General features: G+C 33.4%; 1 protein-coding gene across 2 annotated transcripts in view; it reads left to right on the top strand.

Moving 5' to 3' along the window:
- The window catches only part of LOC105203776 (semaphorin-1A), a 285,332-nt gene that overhangs the window by 250,583 nt on the left and 17,295 nt on the right, over nucleotides 1–17,454 (top strand). For both annotated transcript variants that reach the window (XM_026135268.2, XM_011172672.3), the window contains exon 6: nucleotides 10,822–10,909. In XM_026135268.2, coding sequence (XP_025991053.1) covers nucleotides 10,822–10,909 — 88 coding nt within the window. The remainder of the gene's footprint in view (nucleotides 1–10,821; nucleotides 10,910–17,454) is intronic.

The following is a 17,454-nucleotide window of genomic DNA, read 5'->3' as shown; positions in this document are numbered from 1 at the left end:
TCTCGCTTTCGTCTGTCCGGCTTTTAGCTTTTAGTCAGCCATTTCAGTGGTGGTTCTCTCGGTGTGCCGGACGAAAAGAGCCGCGATCGGCGGCCGCCGCCCGATTGCGCCGCCGCTCGTTACCGTCCAAGTCCTCTTCTCTTTTCTTACCCTCGTCTCTGGAGAATCAAGACACGCGGCATCTGGAAGCGGATTTTTTCTTTTTTGGCGCCGCAATAATTACTGTCTAAAGCCGGCAGAGTACGTCTGTAATATTGGCGCCGACGTACACGGCGCACTCGATATTCCAATCGTTGTATCATATATCGAAAACTAAAATGCGATAAAGCAGTCTGTTTCTAGAAAATAATCTCTATCGGTATTTTCACTCTCCCTTCTCAAAGAAGTATATTGACTCTTTGTCGAGAATTCAGCAAAGAATCTGCAATTTATAGAGAGTACACTTAGCGAGGGAAACATCCCCTATATTATGTCTGCAAATAGGTTTTTTCTTAATCTGTTGAATTATTTATTTCCCCTGGATACTTTTACTTAGACGCTTCAACTCTTCCGATAACACCTCCTTTCCTGCCACTCGGTGTGGATATCTCAGTCTCTTCTTGCTCCGCGTCTTTCTCTCTCTCTCTCTCTCTCTCTTCTATTTCCCGTCTCACGACACCATCCACAGTTCTCTTCTATTTTCTTGCGCATTTCTGCTGATTCCCTTTTCCTCCCTCACGAATTTATTTTTCTTGTGTTTCCCAAGTCTCTTTCAATCTGAGTTCTCTTTCTTAGTGCATTTTAGAGAAAGAGTTCTTCCAGCCGGAAACAATTGACTACGTATATTAACACATTAAACGTACATACATACACTAAAAATATTTCTTTTATTTCAAGTTTGTGAATAACTTCCGTACAAAAGTTTCGTTAAATAAAAAGGCAACTTTCGTCATTCGTTCGTATCTTTGAAGCTTCGAACATTTTTTATTGCTTTTGACACGAGAGCTTCATTGTCGTCTTTTAATATTATCAAAAATCCATTTTAAACTGACGAAGAGAGTCCGCGAATAAATAGCACAGTGCGAGAAATTTGTAACCGAGTACCGTGTGTAAACATCGCGAAAGCATATGAAATATCGATTTCGCGCCGGCATTGTCGCTACACGATGGGTATTTGTGAAATTCGACTTGCTATATGAAGCGCTGGGAAATTTCTCACTCTGCGACCGTCTTACAGATGCGCTTTGTAATGTTTGCTCAAGCTTTTAAACAAGAGAGAGAAAGAGAGAGAGAGAGAGAGAGTTAGCAAAATACAAATGCAAACTTTTTTTATCATCATTTTTTTTGGTAGTTACGTGATGTAGAAAATACGAAATCTTTTTATAAAATGTTTATAAACGGATGTTGATTGATGTGGCGTGTTCTTTCAAATTATTGACGAATGGAGTAGCGATCAAATTTGCGTCTTTCTAATGTCCACTTCACAAAGTTGTCAATATGACTTTTTTTAATGGTACCTAAATTGGAATCCCCTGAATAATAAAAGCGTGAACTGAAACCAATGGAGTAACTACACTTTGTTTGTCAAAAATAACTTTGAAACTTATGATGTAATAATTTTGTTTCAACTTTATTTGGCAGATATGACAAGTTTTATATCAACGTATCACATAACAATTACTGAATTCTTAATTTACTAACAGTATTTTTACATAAATAAACGTATGGTTGCTATTTCTTGATTTGATTTGGATTCTAAATACATAGTATATTATTATACGAAAGAATTTACGTTTTTATAAAGTTCCATTTTACGAAGTTATCAATATGATTTGTTTTATAAAGGAAATTGTATATCTCTCTCCCCTAAATAATAAAAGCGTTACTGAAGTCAATGGAGTACTGAAGTAACTACAGTTTGTTTATCAAAAATAATTCCGAAACTTATGATGTAATAATTTTGTTTCATCTTTATTTGGCAAATATAACAGATTTTATATTAATGTATCATATTACTCTCACTGATTTTTTATTGGCAGTATTTACTACAGTATTTTCTACTGATAGTATTTTTATACAAATAAACATACAGTTGCCATTTTCTGATATTGATTTAACTTGGATTTTAAATACATGATATATTACTACTAACATGATTAATTGTAGCTATAATTATGATTAATATCGATAAAAGTTGTTTGTTTTTACTATGCTACAATAATTTTTTATGATTGCTTTTGTGTGATCAATTTACTATCATATATATTGTAGGAAAAATATGAAGGTATTAATAATAATAATAATAATAATAATAAAATACGAAGACGTCACAAAAATTAAGAAATCTTTTAACTCCGTTGTTCTATTTGAATTTCCTATACCATTGTATCATTTGAGTCAACACGATCAAAGAGCTCTAAAAAAATAAACAAAAATTCGCAGAAAAGAAATCTTATATTTAACACACGAAATCATCCAAATTCAGCAAAAGAAGGTTTGAAATGAAACAAGTTTTTAAATAAAATATTAGTAAGAAAGTAAAATGCGTTTTAGGTCACACAGATCCGAGAATAAAACAACGCAATTGGACAATTTACAAATAAAATTTTTGCACAGCGTACTTACAGTTACATTCACCGTAACTTTCGTTATACCACAATGCAGCGTCAAATATCATTGCAGATACAAACAGATTAATAATGCTTACTCGATCACAGCAGGAGCCAAACGATGAATGCGTTGCCACTGTACCGTTTAAATCACGCTGCATTGTCATCGTTCTTTCCCGGCGTATAATTTGGCGTCGCGTGACTGCGACGTCTCAATGCCGACGGTACTTGATTCACCATTATTAACAAGTTGCAATCTGACAGTACGCGTTGTACGGTAATATTGTCACTTTGATCCGCGAGACAATGCCGAAACGCTGTCGGAGATCGTGCTGTAAAACCGGCTTTTCCCTTGTCACTACGAATTACGGAGAATTATAGCGACCATCCTCTCCTCTGGAAGCCCCGTAATCCTTAGCCGAATTGGTCTCCAACGTGAAAAAAAAAAAAAAAATAATAATTAAAATTTTCATCATGATACCGTGGTGCTGAGATAAATGGCGAACTAAAACTTTGTTGAGATTAAATAAGGACTTGAATGAAATTAATCTCTTTCAACATTTGCTCAGAACGCTGGTAACATCCGGTGTGAAATTTTTATAAGATTTAAGTACTATTGTGTGCAAGAGCTGTTGTGACTTGTGTACTTTATTATTATTAACAGAAGAACGATAAACGGATTATGATAAACGGATCGCTCATTTTTATATACACCGAGGAAAAATAAAGTTAAATTGATTAAATTTTTCAACTTGATTAAATTCCTTCGATTCAAGTATTTATATATTTAACTCAAATACACAACACATTTGAAATTTGATTAAACATTTAAATTTTATTTAACCTAAATACATAAACTCGAATTGAAGAAATTTAATCAAGTTGAATAATTTACTCAAGAGTTGACAACTTTTTTTTCTCAGTGCAATCTTTCGATACTTGATACGTTAATTGAAATGTTGCGACTATGTCCCCCGACAAATAAACTTCTAGCGTCCAATGAGAAATCCTATTAAAATTCATACGAAATATAATCTTTCGGTAAACTCAAAGCTGGATTCCAGTAAGCTGGATTCCAGTGACGCGGAGGAAAGGTAACAATCCAATAACGAGCGTATAAGGATGTTACAAATGTAACGTATTCACTCATCAAAGAGAACAATTATATGGATTTATTTATTTATTTAGTTTAATGCATTTCGTGCCATTGTTCTCTTTTACGATTGAACATGTACATTTCTAACATTTCTCATGCTCGTTATTTGATCCCTAATTTCCTTTCCTCCAATTTTTTTTCTTCTCCCGCATCATTACGTTAGATTGTTACGCACGCCTCTTGGGAAGCCGACCGCATCTTAACGCGCGAGACAACGTTTCAGTGCGTTATTAATCGGGACAAATAACGTTACCCCCAAAGTGTCGTTACTTTGATCGTCGCGGGAACGATGCCGGAAGCAGACGCGCGAGTGTACCGACGTTACGCGAATGTACGACGTACGCGAATTTTCCCACTTGATGCGAATTATGCCGCAAGTGTATACACGTACGGAGGTGAAGCGCAAAATTATCTCAGGCAGCACTTCGTAATTCTCGTTTCACGTCAGAATTCGCTGTACTTGTACAAAAGCAAGCCCCCGCATTTAGCAGACGCGGGATGCAGTTGTTTGCCAGCTGTCTCAACGGCACATCGACTCATCCTCCGCTGATCTCATTGACTCACAAATTGTTCAATTAAGAATGACCTTTGTGAACATCCGCGAGAGAGATGTATTTTAATAACGCGATTCAACAATTGCGCATACGACACGAGAAGTTTTTAATAATTGAGACGCAACTGCGATGAGAGTTATTAGAGAGCAAAATGATGGTGCTCTGTAAATAGAAAAAAAAAACCTATAAAGGAAATAGTCTGCAAATACGGACGTACATATACGTATGTATAATTATGTAATATAAATATACCTAACTTGCTTCTCTTCGTGTAAAAGAGGGAGGGGGGGAAGAACGTGAATTAAAATATGCATGAAAACAAGATCTCCATAATCACATTTGACGGCCTCCCTTTCATAGGATCACGTTTCTATTTCGTTCGTTTTTTTTAAACAGGGCGCAATTTCCGATTTAAAACGGTAAATAATATTTTTGTTTTCACGGAGCCAACTATGTGACGCAACATGTCCGTATAAATACACAGCGGATTGCAAATTAGAAGGCTATTATTCAACTTGAAAAAGGACAAAGGATATTGGTTTTTCGATTTTCAAACACAATCTTGAAATGAAGTAGATGTGTTTTTTTCTATTTGCACCAAGCGTATCAGAATTGAACACGTGAATGATCAAATGATAAACCAAAATGGAAGTACCGAAAGTGGATAAACGTAGTTATCCTTTTCGTTTGCTTACTCCTCTATTTCAATCTATTATATAATCAAAATGAAGCAGATGATTTTTTTTCTTCTTTTTTTGTTTCCCAAATCAAGATGTGTCAGAAGTCACGTGAATGAATAAATGATAAATCGCAATAAGAGTAGCGAAACGCGCGTAAAGCTGGGTATCTCTTTGTTTATCTACTCGCTTGCGTCTATTTACCACCTGTATCGATGTATTATACGTACTGCACATAACTTCCACTGCGATTGCGATAATCCGAGCGGATGGAACGGTGAACGGTACATTGTCACGCAGGAGCGCGCGGCATTGTGTCGTTGGGAAACAATGTGTCAGAGGGGTGAAGGGGCGAAGGCGAGGGGAACGAGGACCATGCAGTTTACACTCGGAAAGTTTTCGAACTTTGCGCAAATTATATCGCGACAGGCCGAATGTGCGAAGATGAAACTCGCGGTCGTTCCCCGCGGTGTTTCGCAATTACAGCAATATCTCACGAAATTTACAACGGAAAATCTCACCGTGTAAACCAAGCAAGTAATTAATGAGTATGATTATATCGCGAGATTATATACGCGCGCGCCCCGCGAAAGTGTATATCCTTCTCGCGTATCGCGATGCAAGAGGAGCGCCTTTAAATTTGCACGTGGTGCGTAATGGTCACTTGGCCATCCGATGTTGTTTAGCGCGATGCGGGATGCAATTAAAAAGCTGGGGCATTTTGTAAATTTCTTTTAGAGAAATTATAAATACCGAATATCTAATTATATTTATTGTCAATTTTTTTCTATATTATATTGAGTATATTCCTTGAAGAAGTTACGAATTGTTGAATAAGATTATATATTTTTATTTAATAACATATTTTTAAAACTTATTCACTCCATTTGTTACGAAAAATTAAATCATTTTTTACAACATTAAAAAAATATCTCAATTTTTTTTGTGCGGGTACTTTGAATATTCAAGATGATTTGTACAAAATTTTATTGTGATTGTTTAGTTATTTTGTAGATAATAAAATGAATTTTGTTTATTCTACAAAACTGATCTCTGCATCGCAATAAAACTTTACATAAATTATCTTAAATATTTAAAGTATTTAAATAAAAAAATTTACATTTTTTCAATATTAATTATATTTTTATTAGAACACCTATTTATTTCTCATTGAAATAATTGTTTATCCAGAAAATCGCCGCCAAATTTTTTGCTACAACTTTCAAATACAATATAAAAGAATCCGTGTAATTTTTTCATAATTTTCTTAATGTTTTGAAAAACGTCCTATACTTCTTTAATGAAAGTGAACCAAACGATGATTCATGCGTAACACAGATTTTTAAGGACGTGAAGATTAAGCTGTAATTAAATTTCATTGAACGCTGTAATTGCATCTACTTACGGGCTGTGTTATAGCTCCATCGAGCGAGATTAGAGCGCGTTATGTGCATGTCCATATGTGCGGAATAATCCTGTCACATCCAGTATTCCTACCATTGATAGTATTTGCAATCTGTAGTAACGGAGCTATGCTATAATTTATTATAGATATCAGTATATTATTGTAATCAGTTGTTATTGAATAATTATAAAATAGTTTATTATTATTGATTTATATAATAGAACGGTTTATCGATATTAGTGTAATTCTGCATTCTGTCATAAGAATCTAAAATTGAATTGGAATAATCTGTAAATGTATTCGTTAGGTTTCAAAGAGATTTGTAAAAGATAACTTTTCAAAAACAACTGAAGCAAATTTGTCTTCATTTCCCTCGTCTTCGTGCCATTTTTTAATATATTCCAGCTATATGTTTATATTAATGTCTCTTATTTCACGTATTAAATATTATACGTAGAGAAGAAGGGGGCGTGATAACTTATAATGAAGTTTTCCTACTTGCTACAAATCAGGCCGTTATCACATATTTTAAGTGTGCGAACACGCCTACGTCTTCGTTATTGTCTCCTGCGGCGTTTCACAATTGTTTTCTCGCAAAATTTACGGCAATGTCTCGAATTATTTCGCTCGTAAACTTTGATATTAAAACACCGAAAACAAAATGCATTGTTACAACGTACACAAAGCATTTTAATTGGCGTGCGAAAGATTTTCACAACATTTGGGAGATCACTTTGAATGAAATATTATGTACGTGAATATAAATTTTAATTTTAATAATTAAAGATAAATTAAGAAATTCTCTAAACAATTTAAAAAGAATATAAATAAATTAATATAAATTTGCACAAGACTATAATTTGTTCTTTTTTTTTACAAATTACTAAAAAGATAAGGAAGACACTGGATGATCAATTGTCAAGTACTTCAATAATACATATATATGTACAAGTAAATATCAGCATTGTCAAAATTGATTCTTTATCCATGTTGGCAGACTCAAAAAGAATCAATATAAAGATTAATTTTGAATGACATTAAATAAACCGGAAAATATATATGGATTGAGAATAGTCGTTATTGCACTATTCTGTTTATCTCTTGCGTCTTGGTACGATACTGCTTGCCAGATGAGAATAGATGAAGCGAGCATACGTGGCGAGCAAGGAGAGTAGAGAATAGGGGGAGGAGGGTAGAAAGAAGAAAAGACCCAAGGAGAAACGAACGGAAGAAATAAAGGATCCTGGAAAGTACGTGAGACTCAAGCAACGTCTCGAAATACCCAGCTGCGGGGTCCGTAGTGAATCGAATAGTAGTTTGTGTCGAATGGCCCCCGCTGCGTTTCAATTTCTTTACATGCATTGTCGCATACATGCACGAGTTGCCGCGACACTGTACTCGCGTATTCGGGATATTATTGTGGCCGGCCGCGACGCGGTCTCGCTCGCAACTTTTTTAATTGTCTTACGCTGCGCCAAACGGATTTTCCGATATTTTTTTGTTTTCCCGACGTCCGTACACGTTCGCGAATGCGGCTTACAATGAATAACAACTTGAAACGATGTCATTACAGTTCAATGACGAGCATTCGCGCCGCAAAACACGTGAAGCACACGTATGCAGGCAGAAACTGCTCTTTATCGGACAATTGTAAAATTTTCTCTACCCGTACCCGTACCCTTTTTAAGTAAACGATAATGGTGCAAGTACTGTGTGTGGAAATATTTCTGTTTCCGCTTCTTCCGGGAGATGGAAAATCATTTCAAAGATGCAAAGTAACAATGCAACCTTCTAAATAATTTTCAAGGATCCATGCGAAATCGTATAACTGATTTTTCTATTTCTTAATCCAATGACGATAGATTCTAATTCTTCCGTGCCTTTCATTTCGCGTAGTAATGCAGTATCACTACTTGAGATATAAAGTATGGTTCATTTTAGAATTTATTACTGATTTTTCTAAATGAAGAACCAACAAAATTAATTATAGGAATTTTGCACAAGGATTATTGGATAAAAATCTGATAATTAAAAATTTTGCATAAGGATTAAGTAAATCCTTATGTAAAATTTTCTGATTTTTTTTCGCTGTACTAAATCTGTCTTTAAAATTATTTTATTATCTCATTAATAATAAAATATCGTGACTACACCTTTTCTGTGAGATAAATATAACCCAAATTACATAATTCATTAATTTTCAATCATTAATTTATAAAGACTTCTTTCGAAAAATAAATTTTAAAGTAATCGGTTTTAAATTCTTCCGACGATTTTATTTATTTCTGTTTATTCCAGACTCCCCGTAAAAAGAAGAAATAGACAGGAGACACATAATAAAAAAAAAAAATGAAAAAACAACGGGCAGATCTCGCGTTTGTCCTACTCGCTTTCCAATTACTCGCTTTCCAATCTTCTATTGAGTCAGTTTGTCGTACCACAAATTCGCTCTAGATACGAACCGTTCGCAGAACCTGTAGGTCACGAGCAAACTCAATCACGGTCGCCGCGGCGGCGCGGTAGGAGACAAGTACGAACGACGAATACGAGATTTCAGGCCTTTTTGTATCGATACGGCGACGTTAATAATTCTATTACTCCGCCGCTATTACTCTATCTGCCAGGTCGGAGGACAATCGTAGTTTCCCGAATCGTTGCGGAACTCGAATTTATTCGCAGGATTGAAGTAAGGAACGGCGCATATTGCGTAACGCGTCGTAACGCTTCGACGTTTGTCACGGGCGTAGATGATATTCGAAATATATAGCGCGCGGTACACGACGAGTACGGTAAACCCAAATTGGTACATCAGTCAAAAAAAAAAAGAAGAAATATTACGTTCTCGCGGTAAATCACAATATCGATATTTTCGCTCCGAACGCTGTACACAGCAACATCAATATTGTACACACGTGAAAATAATATTAAACGAGAGATGTATTATGTATCTCTTATCTGGAGAAACCAACAATGAGTGTCAGTCTTGGCTCTGAATAATTAAGACGTGTATCATAACTCTGATTAACTCGTTACATTGTTTAATTTCATTATCAAAAAAAATTTTTTTTTTTTTAGGATGCATCGGGCACACGGTTTCTGCGAAGTAAATAAAATTGGGAAATGTGTTAATATTAACACTTCAAATAAACGATATGCATATGCAAATTGTGTGGATAAGATTATATTTTTATTTAATAACTTATTTTTATAATTTATTCATTCTGTGAGTAAAAATTATCTTTTACAACATAAGAAAAATCTCAATGTTTTTGTGTAAGTGCTTTATGTTATTCAAAATGATTTACACGTTTTATTGTGATTATTTAGTTATTTTGTAAATAAATGAATTTTTTTTATTTTACAAAACTGGTTTTTATTATCGCAATGAAACTTTACATAAATCATCTTTAATATTTAACGATAAATACTTAAATAAAAAAATTTAGATTTTTTAATTATCTTTTTATTTCATTATAAATTACTTTTTCATTAGAGCACATGCCTACTTCTTATTGAAATAACTTTATAGATAGAAAATCACCGGGAAATATTTTTTCCACTACTTTTAAATGCAATCTAAAACAATCTGTAATTTTTGCATAATTCTAATGTTTTGAGAAATGTTCTGTACATTTTTAATGTATGAGTACTGAAAAATCGACAAGTGTATTTACAAATTGACTTTTGCAAGTTTATGCACGATCGATGCTAAATTTCCCATTACGTATCCACTACGCTCACGCGTAACAATTAAGAAGCATCAGTGGAAGGTATTAAAATAGCAAATCAATGGCTTGCGTGACCGTTGTTTGATAAAGCATATAGGTCATGCTCATAATTGATTCGCTGTAATTATTTTATTATCATGTCGTTTCAACAGCAAACGTTCAAAAGTCTGGTCGATGCGAGCCAGACAAATTATGCTATAGCATTTCGATTAGCCATTAACGTAGTTAAAAAGATACGCGCGCGGTAATTATGATTGGAATTAGTTATTAAATTGCTAATTTATATATCTTGAAATATTATTATAATATTATTATTCTATGCTGTTTCGCGCTTGTATACACGCGCTTGTACACATAACGCACATCCAACGACGTATAAATGCAAATGAATATTTCCATAGGAGGCGGCTATGTTGCATAAGAAAAATCAATTTCCTGATAGGAAGTTTCGAGCCGTTCCTCGCGTCTCTCACGTTTCCGGGAAGTAGCGTGACTGACATTAAATCCTTTTTTTTTTCGCTCGTTGCGATACTCTTCATGTCCAGAGTGATTCATTTATCTTGACGACCTCAAATTACGTTTGAACTACTTTTTGTGTGTGTTTGTGTGTGTGGAAAAAAGAGCGTTTTGAAAAGTTGCTTTTATACGTTGCGCATCCGCGCAGTACGCAAACGCGTCGTATAATAATTCGGAACTTCTCGTTTGTATTCCAGGATGGAGCGTACGTGAAGAAGAGCGATATGGACGGTCTGGGACTTTGTCCTTACGATCCGCGACACAATAGCACAGCGGTTTTCGCCGGTGAGTTTCTTTTTTTTTTTACTTGCATTAATTCAAAGCTAACTTAGCCATAAGTGTAAAAACATCCTCGCAAACCGACAATATATTAAAAAGCACTTTTATCGAAAAATAATATTTATTTTTACAGCAACTTAAATATTTTGTTAGCCCCCTTTTTGCTTCCTTATTATCGTCTTCTCCAAGAAAATGCAGTAAATCGAAGGCGCTTATTTATACTTATGGCGAAGCTTTACGCTCATCTGTCGTATAGTAGACTATACGAGACAGCCAATTGAATCGATGGTCGAATCGAGAAACCGCGTGAATCAATATTTTCTCAAATCTTAACTTTGAAGGATTTTATTTTCTTTTAAACATCGGACAAACTCCGGGCAATGAATTTCCGACTGGAAATCTTGGCGTGCAGAAATCTTTCCTAAAATGTCTATTTTACTATCGGAAGAATTTAGTTAATATTCTAAAGAAGTAGTAGTTTTTCTCGCGGACAAACGCGATCTGTCAGCCGCGAGAGTAGCATTGTCAAAACGTTTTTACGTGAAACGTCCGCCTGCCACTCCGTGCTGCTTCGAAAACCGTCCGTCTGCGGGAAATATTTATCGAGGACATTTTTATTACATTTTGAAACATATGCTGTGCACTGCACGTACACACGCATACAGATTTGACGGGCGACGCGTGGCTTTGACGACGGTGAGTGCCACTTGAGAGATTCGACCGCTCTACAACGAGTGAAGTAGCTTGTGAGAACGAGAAGCTCGACGCGAATATCACGGGTCCTTGTGCATTCCGCACAGAGGCGATTGAGATATACGCATGATTTGCGTACAGGGATAAATATGTCTGAACGATTTTATGATAAAGACGATTCCTTATAAATGATTCTCGCTTTTATCGCGACGTGCGCGATCGCCGTATCGCGTCATTCCGTATGTTCTTTTTTCAATATTGTTTACAGAGTTTACTATGTTTCTACGTCAATTCTTTTCTGACGTTATTACATATTTCAATATATATTTCGATATATCGTTCGACATATATTTCAATATATAACGACAGAAAAGAACTGACGTAGAGACATAGTAAACATCGTTATTGTATAATTCAATATTATTTCATACTGAAAAAAGAGAGAATAATTTTATTTTGAACTCTTTACAAAGTTTGCTATGTCTCTACGTCAATTGTTTTCTGTCGTTATTATATATTTCAACATATATTTTAATATGTAACGACAGAAAACAATTGACGTAGAGACATAGCAAACGTTATTATATAATTCAATATTATTTCCTACTGAAAAGAGAAAATAACTTTATTTTAAATTCTTTACAGTTTTTTTTGTTTTTTTTATATTTTTTTTTAGGAAGGAAGGAAGAATTTTTACATGATTTATTATTAAATTGACTTTTAATTTAATAACGTGACATTACTATTTTTTGTTCAACTTAGAACTACGTTTTCAGACTGCAAAGTTATTTTTGAACTTTAAGCTACATAAAATCATATAATAAATGTCAGCATTAAAATCTGGCTATGACCGATAAGGCATTTCGTTTATACTGGATTTTATTTACATTTAAATTCTCCGACAAAATTCTAGTATAAAAAAGTTATTTTAGTTTTTAAATAATTAATCTTTAACCAGTGATACAGATCCAAAGATCTGAACTATCTTCTTTTCAAAAAGAAAAAAATATCTTGAATCCAAAGTACTAATATCCCTGTTTCCATTTTATGGAATTAGTTTTTTGTTTGCTAAATATATTTCTATTTGTCTCTCTTAAAGAGTTTCTCTAGAAATTCTGTATTCTGAAGTGAACTCACTTTTAATATGTTTGCTATCTTTAGCATGAGAAGGGAGATCGGTTCATGAAAACCGTGTGCTCTAGTTACGCAGTATGTCCTCACTGCCCCAGTTAAGGGTTAAAGATGAATGGACTTCGCGCGTGTTAAAGAAATGACTAGCTCTGAAATTATTCAGAGATGCTCGACGTTAGATTAGTGCAAAATCTCTTACTATTTCCATTGCATCCATTAATTTCAATTTCATTTATTTATTTTAAAAATAGACAATTTTGGGTGGCAAATGGTAGAGAGAAATATTTTACGCTACGTCACGCCACATAAGCCACGTATAGCATTTTTTTGTTTTATTATTATTACGTATGAATTGTACTATTTAAACATATAAGTATCACGTAACACGTTACGTCATATACTATTTAATTTTTCTTATAAAAAAGGTAAGACATTTAATTTAATTATCTAGATGAATTGTTAACCTTGAATTCAAATTGAATAACGTTATTTTACCAAGATATTGAGTTCGGGTATAAAATAATAATAATAATAATATTAATTATCTTTAGGTTTGCAAATTCTATTTCAATATTTCTTGTTAGAAATTTTATTTTTATTAATAATAAAATTATATTAATTTCGTTTAAAATTTTGTATAAAATTAAAAAAAATCGGCGTAAAAAAATGAAAATTACAAAAACGTATCATAATTACAATACTTACGTGATACATAAATAAGTTGCTAAGTGATAGTAGTTCATCAATATTGGAACATTAATGTAGCGCTGTTAGGAGATATAAAAGTTTGATATAATTTAATATAGAAATATAGCCTGTGCGTTTGCCCAGAAACTTTTTACCTGTGTGACGTGCACTTTCATACGTTGAACGTTATAATTTGCTGATTACGAGGCACGTGCGCGCGTCGTATGTTCGCCAAAGTGCAACGGTAAATCAATACTCTGGCAAAGCAAACGATGCCTTGCTTCAATGAAGTCGTTTTACAAACATGTTTGATATTTCTACGTGTACATGGCGTGTTTGTTGGGGCGCGTCATCCAAACTGTAAAAGATGTTATCCTCTATACATTTGAGCTTGGAATAATTGAGAGATTACGAGAAGAAATACCAAACATGCTCGTGGAAATGTCCTAAATCTTCTAGATCTTCTTACACATGCGAACTGCTCATTTAAGACTTGTATATAAATCTTTTATCAAAAAACGTTTGATAATATTAAAATTAAAAGATAACGTTATTAATATGATAACACAATAAAAAAATTATATACACATAATATATAATGAGTTTATGTTATTTTTATTCTTTGATGCAACAAAAATCTTTCGTTGCTAAAAAAATCTTGATTTTTCCATTTTATTTTCTGTCTCAAATTTGTCGGAAAGCAAATAATGCAATCGAATGTGTAGCAATATTTATATAATGTCAGTATAATCTTGCAATTGAAAATAATTGTAATAAAATCGAATTGTCATATTTGCGACGCCTCTACTGCATATAAATTTGATTTATCAAAGTTCGTTTTCTTTAACTTTTTTGTTACTTTTTATATTTTCATATGCATTCAGTGACTTTAACTCTAAAAATGTAATTGCAATATTGAATACAAGGAATAACAGTTGCAATTGTTACATTAATTGTCGGTTGTGATTCCTGTTTTATTAGCTGTATTTAATTATTAATTATTACGCAATTACTTTGTAATGTTTAAACTTGTATTTTTTGATTCCTAAATATGGATCGCTTTCCATATTTAATTGAATGTTGTATTAATGAGATCTATAAATAGGTGGAAGGACAATATGAAGTAAAATAATATAATGAAACGATGTAAATAATTAAAGCGTAAGCGTGTATGCATATACTATAACTCATTTGTTATTTATTATTTCGAACATATTATAATAAAGCAGATAATCTAAAGCAATAGTAAATTTTTGTTCATTGCAAATTATGTCAATTATAAATATTGTATATTTTATACAATTTTATTTTGATAAGTGTGTCTGGGTTTTCAGTTTTACATATAAAATATTTGAAAAAAAACTCGAATATAAATCTCAGATTTTGTATGCTATGCAAAAGTACATTTTATTATTATTTAACTCTCTTATTTTAATTCTCTTTAATGTGAATGTACCGCTTATTTTAAATGGATGCTATAACTTCATGGAAATAAAAAAAAATTGTAATTGTTATCATACTAAATTTTTTTTTAGAATTTTTAGAAGTCGAATAGTTTGCAAATCTATAAGTGTACACCTTGTTTTCTTTTCATTATCTACAACATGTAGATGAATCGAGAAACGTTTTCAATAGATTAAAGTTTGATAAAGTTGAAAACTCATCGTTTGAAATTTTTTAACAGAACAGCAAAACTTTTTAAAACTTGTGTTTCTTTATATTATTTTTAAGATATACATTAATTGTTATAATGGTATTAAAACTATTAATTAGCTTTCTATTTTTCTCACACATTTTTAATGCTGCCTAGTTTTATAAATTTACTTGACAATTGGTACGTTCTTGCATGTAATATAAAAGTAACCAATATGACACTTGAGCAGAATAAGACTTAATTTATTTTTATTTTTAAAAGCTTCATTTACGAGAATATTGAAATAAACGAAGTGAGAAGAAAATTTTTATTTCAATTATTCACAAAAATTAAAATATTTTTTCCATATAAAATATTTGTAGGTAAACAAAACAAATTTTTGTTAAATCTGATATTAGACCTTATTATGCTTATGAATATAATTAGACTCGAATCAAAATTAAATTGAAAATAACAAAGAAACTAAATATGCACTAAATGAGTTTTAAAATGATAATTAATCACATGGACGAAAATCTCATAAACGAAATCCATTTTACTCTTAAACATCACGATGATTTTTAATTTTGTTTTTAATTATTTTTTTTATTCTTTAAAAAGTTCAGCCATTCGAGTGCAATTTGAATTCGTCAAAAGGTAATCGTATTGAAAATTGTTATCCTCTTGATGAGGCTTATTTATAACAACAAAAACAATATAACAATAGTCATACAAGTGGATTTTATTTAATGAGTACGTTATATCTAGAAAAGATACATTTATTTCAAAAAATTGATACGTATATTTATTATATTCTGTTAAAAAATTGGATTAATATTATAACGTTATAATCAACCATATGAAATAATATATGTTTAATAAACTTTTTTTGTTATAAAAATGGCTTGTGCACCAATTCGTTATAATTTTTGATGCACTGCACAACGTTGCTGAAGCTTCTAATTCCCCTATGATACATCTTTTAAGTATGTATTCTAGGCGTAAAGCGCGTTTTTAAGTGATCAATTTAAAAGTCGGCCTTATTTAATGCCGAACCTTGTTCGGCTCAGATACCTCATATTAGATATCTCTTAAATGTTTTTTACAACCTTACGTGCGCCACTTTAATTTGAACATACGGACGATCTTTTCCGCATTCCTCAACAATTTCGCGAAATTTGGGTTACTTGCCCCGGAATCTAAAATACGATTCGTACGCGACGACTGAGAAAGTTTTCTTCTTAGAAGATATATATTCTCCCGTGAGAAATAGAATGCGTTCTATCATCGTATCCGTTGATTTTGGGAGAGGTTGATCTGACGGAGTCTCACCGTTTCGGAAGACCTCCTCTGAAAATTTCGTCTCTTAGCTTTGCCGATAGCCTCTTTGTACTGACACTGCTTATATTGCTTTCACTTCGTGCAAGATACCGTACCTCATCCCTGCGCGTTGAGGAATTTCGTCATCCTTTACGAAATCCTTTCAAGCGCTTTATTCCTCGAACGGCAAAGCTCCTCGGCATTTATTTTTGTAAAGCCAAATCAGCATGAATATTCGCCGATAACCGCAATCAATGTTCGCTCATACAATTTTTATAATTGTAGATAACTTATTTCTCCAATTCTGCCATTTTTTTATTGAAATATTTAATCCAGCTTTTAATAAATAAATAAATAAAGTGTAATAAAGTGTAAAAAGGAATATATTGAAAGCACGATTTGTCCTTCAAAAAGGAATATTTTAATTATTATGTTTAAATTATTTACAGTCTATTTTGTAAGTGTTCAAAAGTATAAAAAAATTACTGGAACATATCAATTGGAAAAAGAGCAGCTCGGACGCATGTCAGTTTTGAATGTCTTTTTTTCTTTTCGGTCGTTTACGAATAAAAATATTGCCCGTTTTTTTTTCCCCCAGACAAAAGCTGTATTAACTGCGTAGCTATATTTCTCACACGTGGCTTTTATTGGAATAAAAAAAGGCAATTCTTCAATCAAAACTCGCAGCAGCGTTATTCCAAACCGCTTGGTGCTCGAAACCCTTTTAATTCCCGTGTTATATAATATATATGTATATATATCGCAACCTCCGCGCTAACGTATTCCGAATTCCGCTTTCAGCGGCGACGACCCCGCTGAGCTACCTGCCGAAACTTTCGTCAAGTTTTCGCGGCGAGAGACGACGCGGCACCGGCACCGGCACCGGCACCGGCACCGGCGTAATGCGTCGACGACGCAACGGTGCATTAAATCACCCCCCTAAGTATAGCGCGCGTACATACGCAGCTCGAGGATCTCTCGAGCGGCGCGGCACGCTACGTGTCCCGCGCTCGCGGGATGCAGCAGGCGCAGGGGGATGCAGGAGCTCGCGCGTTCTCGTTGTACGTAGGAGCCCAAGCCTCTTTCC

This window comes from Solenopsis invicta, chromosome 6 (genome assembly GCF_016802725.1).
Source record: "Solenopsis invicta isolate M01_SB chromosome 6, UNIL_Sinv_3.0, whole genome shotgun sequence".
Lineage (NCBI taxonomy): Eukaryota > Metazoa > Arthropoda > Insecta > Hymenoptera > Formicidae > Solenopsis > Solenopsis invicta.
The sequence above is the reverse complement of the archived record's forward strand: the minus strand, read 5'-3'. Positions and strand labels throughout refer to the sequence as shown.